We start from the raw sequence: 10,936 nt of genomic DNA, 5'->3' as shown, positions 1-10,936 counted from the left end.
AATAGTCTCAAGCAGCTCAAATAGAGTTAGGACACAGGAGGAACTCAAGAAGGTACAACCTGAGACTGGGTGTACAATAAAAGTTCCGGAGAGACTGGAACGAGCACAGAAGAGAAGGATCGAACAAAGTGGTTGTGGCTACTCCAACTGCAATCAAGGTTAGAGGTGAATCAGTCAGGCCAGAAAGGCAGCTTGGTAGGCATCACCCAAATCACGACAGTGAAGCTCTGGAGCCAGAAAGCCCACAAAACCCAAGCATTGAGCCAAAAAGAACTGTAAGCATAATAGCCAGGTCACAGCACCTAACAGCAGCATGAGGACTCTGGTCATCAAGGCTTAAGCGCCAAAGTTAGAGAAAACCTGGTTAAAACAAGGGATGCAAGTATTTCCCAGACATCTAAGGCAAACAGTGATCCAGTTCATGACAGAGACAATAACCAAATTACTTTATGTCCAGAAAACAAACTGTTTGTTTCTTGTTTTTATGACGCAGATCAAACAAAAGGACTGTTTGTTCTAAAAATGTGCTAAAAATACATGCGCACTGAATACTCTGGAGAAGGTAGAGACAAAACGGAGATAACATTCATACTAAATAGTTTTAACTACAGTGGCGAAGGTGTATGTGAGGCAAGGTTTCGAGTATCTTGTAGTTAACAGAAACATAGAACAAGTCTGTTACCCACCAAACTCATCATTGTCAAGTTTAGGTGCATGTACAGAAAAGTATAAGGCACTCGGGATAGTGGAAGTAAAAGTAGGCCATTACATCATTTGGTCAGGTGAATCGCTTAGATATTGGTGCTCAACCTTTTTGAGTCGCGACCCCCCAGAATAATCAGGTTGGTGTTTGGGACTCCCCCATGCAAACACTTTTGATATTCTGCCTTAAAAAACCTCTGTAACCCAGCCCTTTATTTGCTATTTTTGGGCCGCCCGAGGCACTGGATTGTCTCACTGGGAGAGAGAGAGATATTATCGCCCTCTCTCTAACAGCCCACAGACGGATACTTTAACCGTGGAAGTGTCCAAACCCACCATTGGCCTCTTCGTGGCTGAAAGATATATTTTCTTTTCTTAAATTAGAAAAAGTGAAATACCCTTAAGTTTTAGTTTGTTTGAGGAGTTTGTAAAGTCACATAGGGGGAACATGTGGAAACATTTCTTAAATGGTATTATCAATATGTGAATGATCAAATTAAATAGTTAACTGACAACCATGCATTTCTGTATTAAAACAGTTGTTTTTTTATTAGACAAGATAACTCAAATATATTCAAGTATGAAACCGAGGGGAAACAATTGGAACAGGATGATAACAGTATGCATTGATAAATTACTCTGTGAGAGAAAAGTTAGATTTCAATAAATATGCCAAACTACTACAACTATAATATGAAATATAAACATAGGATAACATACTATGGTAGATTATTTTAAGAACTGATTACTGTCGGAACACTGCAACACATCACGCCAGTGTCACCATTAAGTTGGGGTTCTGGTATGAGCAAGTCTGGTTATTAATAAATATTAATGTTAATTTATATTAATAAAACTATAAATATTAAATAGGGCTGTCAAGCGATTAAAAAGATTAATCTAATTAATGACAAGCTTTGTCATTAATTAATCTAAATTAATCGCATATCAATATTTGCTGTGTGTTTTGGAAGATGAGTGAATCAATGAGTAGCATTATAAACCGGTCAACGTGTCTTTTATTTCAATACTATTTCTCCAATATCTTGTTTGTCACAGTTATTTTAGACACACAGACCATCAGTTTGACAAAGTGCAATTTCAAATCGGACATAACAACTTTCATTGCACAATAAACAATATCTTGTGGCAGCTTAAAAGTTGTGTCATTTGAATCATCTGTAAAGCCTCTGTTAACCCCCTGTGGCGTGCTTTCCGCTAGGCTGCGGCGGCACCGGGAAGGTCCGTTGAGGGTAGAGACGCGGAGGAAATAGAGAGATTAGATCGCTGGGTTTTGGTTTTAACAGCTGAGTTTTCACACCTATGTGCGAGGTGACGTCAGGTTCCAGGAAGTGACAAAGGGTCTAGACACAAAGGGTCATGGGAACTTGAGTCCAATAGCTCAATTCCAACATGACTGTACATTTAGATTATATGGACCCAGTAGTAGAGGTGAAATATTGCCCCCTATTTCTTTTGAGCAGGTGGCTCGGCATAGTTTTAACCAGTGGCGTAGCTAGGCCACCTAAATGAAGAAAATAAAAAAATAGGGCATTCACGTCTCATGCTCCTTGTGTGGAAAGGGGTTAACGCTATACAGATATTTTAAAATATTGTTCTCTTTCTTTCATTCTTTCATACTTATACAATGTAATCTACCGGGCACTAGGACCCTGAGGGAGGGAGAGATGACTCAGAGTAAATCAAGGGTGCTAGGACCCTGGGGAAAAGGGTGCTGCCATAGACTGTACGGGTGTAGCACAGCTTTGATATCATGATAGATATCTGTAACTTCTGACGAGTCATGCTGGAGACGAGAGGTTGACATTTTGGAAGATGCACCGTGTGAAATTGTACGAAGTTATTAATATGTGTTAGCTCCTTAACTTTTAATAACTCTAGGAAAGGGAAAAGTGTAGTAACATTAGGTCTTCTATGTTTGTTGGTGTACTGTCAGTAGTCAATAGTAACTGGCTAGCTTACAGAACAGCTAACGTTTGTTCACTATGGAAAACAATTGTAAGCAGGAAAGGGTGAATAGCTATTCTAACTATCATAATTTGCCAATGTTCATTGATGAGATGGATATAAGAAGAGTCCTAAGGAAAGGTGGCAGCAGCAAAGAACAAGTGAACAGTGCAATGGAGGTTAGTTCAGGTCTAGGAGTAAATTAGCAATTTTTGGATTAAATTCCTGTAATAGGCCACAGCACTAGCTAAATAAATCATTACTGAAAACACATAGCCCGAAGTTCCAGAGAATGATGCATTTGTTTAACACACATGACAGTGAACGCACTTACACTATACATGTCACCAATTTGCATTTTGAACATGACGTTTGGATGTCATGAAATTTACTTTAGTGTCTCGATCAGTTAATAAATCATTGTTTAAACTTATTTTAAAGGGTCATGCAGAAGGAGAGGCAGATATATTTTTCATATTGGTGTTGAGAGTTTTGCCCCCTCCCCTTACCAAGACCACAAAGTTCTATTAGATCTAGCATCTTCATTTTGCTCTCAAAGTGCACCAGATGCATACAATTCACTTTAAAATGTTAAAAACATTCTGCCGGGGGGAGGATGTGAAGTCCACCCTACTCCTAAGACATGTCAACATGACTAAGGCCAGGTAACATGGACCTGGTTAACATGACATGATATATTGACGATGCAACCAACACAAAACACTATGTGTGTAGCGGCTTTGCTCAGTGCAGAACTCCCAGACTTACTTCTCCATCATCAGGCCATCTAAGTTCCTTTAATGGTAATTGTACTACCATGCAGGTGCACACAGCTCCACCTCACCTCTGGGCTAAGCCCACCCAAACTTGAAAACCTAGCTACGCCCCTGGTTTTAACCCTCTGAAATTGATGGTGGATCATATGAGTGGCATTAACATTACTGTCTCTTGAAAAGCGTTGTGGGCTCAGAGACATTTTTAGCTGTTTATTTAGTGGTATCATTTGTATCTTGAGGTTGCAATAATTCTGTTTATATCAAACATGTTAGCTTACTGGAAAAAAGGCTAAATATCGCTCCAAAGTTGAACTGGCTTTACCGCGAGACCTAAATGTGAAATGCTTGCTTCTATAACAACATTTAGTAGTAGGAAAAAATCAGATTTCCCTTCCTTGGGGAAAGACATGCATAGTGTATATCAGTACTGTTCCAGACAACATCAGCAGTTGTTTAGAGACAAAACCTAGTGCAGATGGGCCGACTAAACCATTTTGTTTCTGTTGTAAGGGGTGAGAGGGACTTAACAGAGCCTCCACTATTTTTCTTTTATACAAAAAATGTATTCAAAATGTATTAAAAGACGATTTGTTCAGTTAATTTAGTTGTGAGACTTATTACTCTGAATTAAGAAATTGCAAACAAAAACAAAAGTTTCATTCAAGGCTTTTCGAGATTGGGCCAGAAGAAAACAATTGATTTGGATGAGCATCAGGAACTATGACGCACTGGACAGATGAAGGGTATAACCATGTCCCCTACTGTTGCACCGTTTCACCAACGTTTGCGTGTGGCATTCCCCGTTTACCGGTGGTGTCTGTGGTGTGATGAGGTTGACCCAACCTTGAAAAGTGAAGCAATGTGGTTCCTTTCCAAAAGAAAACCCACACACTATTTTTCTGAGTTGTTCTTTTTTTAAAATCAGATATTTGTGAGTTTCTTTTCATAATTTCCCAAATTAATCTTAGAGAATATTTTAGACTTTAATCTCTGAAATTCTGAGTTATTTCTCGGAATATTACTGTCCTACTGCAGCACTGTATGTATATATGTATTTTGTTTTATGTACAATGGCCCTCATACGCCTGATGTCTGAAATGTTAGCAGTTCCACTAAAGAGACACTTCCCCTCTAACTATATTCACATGATTTCATATAAATAACAGTTTGAGCCCTGAAGAGGTGAAATCATCTAATATTTCCCAAAGAAATCAAAGATTGGAGAAAAGTCAAAAACTGTGTGTATGACTTAGTTTCTTCTTCTTTCCTCTCAATTAATCATCTCATGACCCCTCAGATTTATCTGGTGACCCTTTGTATGCGCCCGATCTCTAGGTTGGTAAGTACAAAAGTGTATTTTAAGTTTATATACACTAGTTGCGCAAAAACAGCTATTGTTTTAATGTCACAGCTGAGAAGAAGCTACATTTAACTACTTTATAAAGTGTAAAATAGCTTAATTTGTAAGGTTAAACACATGTTTTGTAAGTGAAATTCAACTAAAGATAACTATAGAATGTAGTGTATAAATGTAGTGGGGTAAAAAGGCATTATATTTCTTCTGAAATGTAGTGGAGTAGAGAACAGAAATACCTCAAAATTGTATTTATTTACAATTGTTTTTATTATTTCCTACCACTTTTCCGATCCTTTAAGTAAAACTAACATTAGAAACATTTGAAAATACTTCATTACATGTAAAAGCCTTGAATTCAACATCCTACTTTAGTTAAAGTACAGAAGTATTATCAGCCAAATGTACTTAAAAGTATCAAAAGTACATGTAGGTGAAAGAGGAGACATCCTGTGTGTAAAGTATTCTATTTCTTGTCATTTTTTGTTTTGTTTTATAATAGCCTACATTTTGTTCTCCCGGAACCATGATGACCAGACAGTGTTTCTCTACAACATCATTTTCTGCCGGAGCTCAGCCGAATTGTTTACTTTTCTGATAGTCGCTGTCTCTGTTAAACAGCAAACAATGCATTTAGGGGCATTTTATCAGTTCTGTTCGGTGTTTTGATCGTTACGGCGTTTATCTCTGTGTCTTATTCACTTTCAACGAAATTAACTGGAAATATTTTTAGTTTTGCAGGATAAAACGCTACATTTCATCATCAAGAGGCAGACATTAAAACAAATATGTCTGCAGACCGGCAGATGTTTCCCTCGCCTTCCTCTCCGTTCCCTCCCGGAGCGATGGAGGGTTTCGGGGATCCAGACCTCCACAGCAGCTCGCTGTCAGAGATGGAGACCCTCAGGATGTTTGTTAACGAACGGCTGACGGCGGCAGTGGACGACATTCTCGGAGTGTTTGGGAAAACTGTGGTCCGGTACCGGGAGCAGATAGACCGTCAACGACAACAGCTGGACAGTCTGATGTCAACGGAGGGCAAGTGGAACCAGACCACAGTTGTGTTTGTGTGACTTTTACACAGTATTTAATCTATTGAACGCTTCTTTACTTGGGCACAATTACCAATTCAACAGTGTAAACATACTCCATTTGCAAGTTAAAGTCCAAGACTCGTTATTTGAGAGTTTAAAACATTTAATATCAGCCGACTTGTACACCGATATATCTGCATGCAATAAGCTAGCCTTTTACTAACAGCCTATTTATCAGTTTAACTCTGATATTTATATATATATATATATATATATATATATATATATATATATAATATATATTATTATATATATATATATATATATATATATATTTTATATATATATATATATATATATATATATATATATATATTTTATATATATATATATATATATATTTTTTTTTAATATATATTTTTATATATATATATATATATATATATATATATATATATATATATATATATATATATATGTATATATATATATATATTTTATATATATATGTTTTTATTTTTTATATATATATATATGTTTTTATTTTTATATATATATATTTATATATATATATATAACGCACTCGTCCTTTCAGCTCGTGCTGTAATGACGCTCAAGATTATTTTTCATCACCGCAAGTACGTCCACACAAACTAGGCACACTGGCCTTTTACTTCCACCGTTTACACTCGCCATGCTGTGTTCACTAATGTCAACGACCGTCTCGTTTAATAATGATGTTTTTTGGCATGATGTGACCACGTGATGACACGTTCCGCTCGTGTTGTGTTCAAGGACCCTGACCTTGGCCAGGAAAAACAGTCAGTCGCCTGTTTAAAATATTGGCGTCTAGTTATTTTTTCTAGTGGATTTCTTTTGCGTGCGTTTTACGAATTACCTCGAGGACCGGATCAAATGGTCTCGCGGGCCGTATACGGCCCAGAGGCCAGAGGTTCCCCACCCCTGGTTTAGATTTAGATAAAAAGATGGAGCCTGGAGAGCACACTAGTCATGTTTAACATGTTTATTGTGTTTTGCCACCATGTTTGAGTTGAATTGTTGAAGAAGAACGTTTTTTAGTAAATGGTGGAACTGAAGAACTTGATGGAGCCAAACTAACAACAACTACCATATTCCTGCAAAACATTTCCCCAAATTGATCATAAATATATGTCATCTTATAAAGGCAGTGGTGGGCCGTCAGGGCCAGCAAGGCCTTCTCTGCTGGCCTAAACATAACCACAAATATGTATTAAATTATTCCCCATAGTCTATTCTCTTCATTTCATAGCTTTCTGAACGTGAACGAGCTAATTAGTGTAGATTTCTACAAGCTTTTTTTTTTCAACCCACAATGGCTGAAGGAGGAGAAGAGATCGATTTGGTCGCAGATATAATTACAACGCCATTTTCAAGACGAACCTTTCAAGAAAAGATAGACATCGTGAGAAGAGAACGGCCAACGCCGACGCTAGCTGTTGGGGTTGGCCGTTCTCTTCTCACAAAATGCTTCGGAAATATTAATATAACTCTGTTGTACTTGACTATGTTAAGGTGATGCAACGCCCGGTTATACTGCGTTTCTGTCTAAATGTATAGTTTCTAGAGCCATGATGATGGTATTAAGAGGGGGAATAATTCAGGTAGGACTGTGTAGGACATCACTGAAGGCCTAGGTGTGAAATGCACGGCCCGCCACTGTATAAAGGTCTCATAAAGTATCAAATGAAACTCTCGACACGTTGGAGTTAGTTACTAATTAATAGTTAGTTCAGCCAACGCTGAAGGATTAGGAAACATATACACAAATTGTATTGATCAATTAATCATTAAAACAAAAAAACATTATCTTTTTTTGTCTTCTGCCTCCCTTCAGACCGTCTGCAGGTTTCCTCCTGGATAAAACACTGCCCTGATGATCAGATCCTGAGTGACAGGCTAGACCAGACCGACCATGTGGATGAGACAGATGCTGGCACCTTGGCTGCTCATATTAAAAAAGAAGTTGGCCGTGAGGACTGTGGGGCGTCAGAACCAAACTGTGATTTTGATCCTTCCGGTGGTTCAGAAACGGCAAGTGATGGCCGACTCCTCGCTGAGTCCTCTGAGACGGAAGACAGTGGAGACTACTGGAGAGAGGCTGCAGGACTTTGGAAACCAGAGGAGAAAGAAGAAGCAGAAGGACAAAGTTCATCCCAGAGCAAGAAGGTAAATAGCTCCACTGATCAGTTGCAGGAGCAAAAACTGTCAAATCAGCCTCCGCCGGTGTTCAGTTGTAAAGTTTGTGGTGAGTCCTTTCAGAGGATTAGTTATCTACTCACTCACGCGTTGGTACATCTGAGAGACTGCAGCCTGTGCGGGAAACATCTGGAGTATGCGGAGAACCTGAAGTTTCACCTCAGAGTTCACAAAGAAACATCGTTCCGCTGCAGTGTCTGCGGTCAGAGCTTCACACTGCGGGGGAACCTGAGGACGCACATGAGGATCCACTCTGGTGAGCGTCCCTACGGCTGCACTGTCTGCGGCAAGAGCTTCGGCAGAAGGGCGACGCTGGTGCGGCATGTCCGCAGCCACACGGGCGAGAAACCGTTCACTTGCACATACTGCGGCCGCGGCTTTGTGGAGAAGGGCAACCTGACGGTGCACCTGCGGACGCACACCGGCGAGAGGCCGTACTGGTGCTCCGTTTGCGACAGACACTTCAGCCAGCTGTCCTGCTTCTACAAACACCCCTGTCAGAGGACAGACCTGACCACTGCCCTTGTCAAACCTGACTGCCTGAAACAGGATGGAGATTCTGTTTCACATCAACACCAACTTCCTTCATGAACTGTAAGGGCTGATAATGAGATGAATTCTCTCTTAGGGCACAGTCACACTTGCTGAGGTGATATTGCACCGGCAATAACTGTTTTCAACATGGCCGTGTCACAAAGTTTCTAATTTTACAGCTAAACAGTACACTAAAATATGTATCGGAAAACATTTGCGGCGAGAAATAGGAACAAATACTTCTCTGCTGTTGGTTGAGTCGTCAAAGTTTACCAAAATTGATCTCAACTCAATACAAATTAATTTTGCACGTGTGACCGTGCCCTTATTCTAATCCTAAAGAGACACACTGTACACACTGCTGTAGCTCTCATGTTTCTTTGTTTACCTGGTCTCGTGTTTTCAGAGCTGCTCAAGGTCATCTCAATATAATGTCCAAGATTCGATCTTTTCTACTGCAGGAACATAAATTGTTTGGCGAGGCAACACTTAATTAAAGCAGGAAGTGTCTTAATATACTGTTATATTTAATATACGATATTCTGATTCACAATCACATTTGATGCCTTGTTCTGAATTTGTCTATTTTAAGTAGACAATGTGTTCACACTGGTTGGGATTCAACTACATCTTTCAGCAGCGTTTAGGTAGCATACCGAATTTCAAGTAATTTAATTCAGTGAGCTACTTTTTCCACTAAGTAGCGAGGCAGCGTACTTAGTGGAAAAAGAACACCTACATCAGTATATTTATTTCACCTTGAAGAAAACAAAGCTCAGAAATGATCCTGCTGTTTCTTCCCCGTCACCTCCTTGTCTTCTAATTGAGGAGAGCATGTAACGGTGGTGCAGAGCAGAGTCTCTGGTCAGCTGTGAAAGAGCTGTTCTGGAATCATTCTCCTTCACCCTCTGCTCCATCCTGTTAAACTTCTACTTCAGGTGGAGTAAAACAGTGGAAATGCAGAACATTGAACCAAAGCCTTACACGTTCTCTAAAAATGTAAAAGCTCCAGGTTATAGGTTATAAGCTTCCCTCAGTGGAAAAGGCCCAGATCAGGTCATTAGCTTGAAAGGACTGAATCTTGAGTAGTGACGTGCATAGGGATGTCACAACACCAGAAATGTAGTATTTGATGCCAATACCAGTGAAATTCCACAATTCTTGATACTGATGAGACGCCACGGTAAAAAACACTCCAATTTACTCCTTTATTACATTTGAATGCTGTTGTTTGTTAGGAAGTTTAACAGTAGCGTCATGTTAAGATAAGAATTTTGGCATCGACTTGGTTCTCGTGACATCCATCGACGTGCAGCAAGCCCCTCCGATTCAAGCCTCCCCTCTTGACCATATGGTTGTAGAAGAACATTTGCTTTTTCACCCTTTGTGTGCTTTATGTTGGGAGGCTTTGCTCAGGGTGTCTGGAGGTTAAAATAACTCCCGTGGTTAAGACACAACATTGTTTTCCTCCATGGTGCCTTGATTATAGGTGATCCTGTATGACGTTGGATACACTGTGTAAGGTTGAGTGGGTCTTACTTGAAGTTTCTGGTATGACTGTCCATGCATACAAGCTGTACCCAGATCTTCTCTGATATCAGATTTGTGTTTTAATAAAGCTATATAGTGCATAAGTAAGGACAACTGGGGCTCCTCAAGTAATTATTTTATTCATCAAAGTAAAGTTCTTCACATCAATTATGGAAAGTGAATACTTTTAGACACAGCCTTTCTTGTGTTGGAATTTAATGTGATTATATTTCAGGAAAAGTTGTGATATGAGAATTAAGTCGTAATTCCCGTCCTGTGTTTTATGAGTCCAACGAGATGATGATCTGAGGTTACAGGTTTAAACAATAAGCACCTTATCTTATTGTCAAAGGAAATTAAATCATTACATGATTTATGATGTAATTCTATTTTAAGTTTTTTCTCGACATATTACAATAATTTTTCTCAAACAATTACGACTTTACTCTCAAAATGATGACTTGTTTTCTCGTAATATTATCCATCCATCCATCTTCTACCGCTTATCCGGGATCGGGTCGCGGGGGCAGCAGTAAGGAACCCCAATCTTCCCTTCTCCGGGCCACATCCTCCAGCTCCGACTGGGGGATCCTGAGGCGTTCCCAGGCCAGTGAGGAGATATAATCTCTCCACTGAGTCCTGGGTCTTCCCTGGGGTCTCCTCCCAGCTGGACGTGCCTGGAACACCTCCCTAGGGAGGCGCCCAGGTGGCATCCTTACTAGATGCCCGAACCACCTCAACTGGCTCCTTTCAACGTAAAGGAGCAGCGGCTCTACTCCGAGTCTCTCACGGATGGCTGA

The 10,936-nt window shown here is 39.7% G+C and overlaps 1 protein-coding gene across 1 annotated transcript; it reads left to right on the top strand.

Moving 5' to 3' along the window:
• The first annotated feature begins 5,321 nt into the window (after positions 1-5,321).
• LOC115016194 (zinc finger protein OZF-like) lies at positions 5,322-10,354 on the top strand. The gene is made up of 2 exons (XM_029443882.1): positions 5,322-5,838; positions 7,711-10,354. Exons 1-2 carry the CDS (start codon positions 5,589-5,591, stop codon positions 8,661-8,663), a joined length of 1,203 nt encoding a protein of 400 aa, XP_029299742.1. The 5' UTR covers positions 5,322-5,588; the 3' UTR covers positions 8,664-10,354.
• Positions 10,355-10,936: the final 582 nt, after the last annotated feature.

Source organism: Cottoperca gobio, chromosome 11 (assembly GCF_900634415.1).
Source record: "Cottoperca gobio chromosome 11, fCotGob3.1, whole genome shotgun sequence".
Classification (NCBI taxonomy): Eukaryota; Metazoa; Chordata; class Actinopteri; order Perciformes; family Bovichtidae; genus Cottoperca; species Cottoperca gobio.
The sequence above is the reverse complement of the archived record's forward strand: the minus strand, read 5'-3'. Positions and strand labels throughout refer to the sequence as shown.

Excerpts from the sequence above, each read along its gene's own strand:
- LOC115016194 (XM_029443882.1), top strand. The coding sequence starts at position 5,589 with ATGTCTGCAGACCGGCAGATGTTTCCCTCGCCTTCCTCTCCGTTCCCT. Across the intron at positions 5,839-7,710 it reads CAGTCTGATGTCAACGGAGG|ACCGTCTGCAGGTTTCCTCC; the intron begins GCAAGTGGAACC and ends GCCTCCCTTCAG.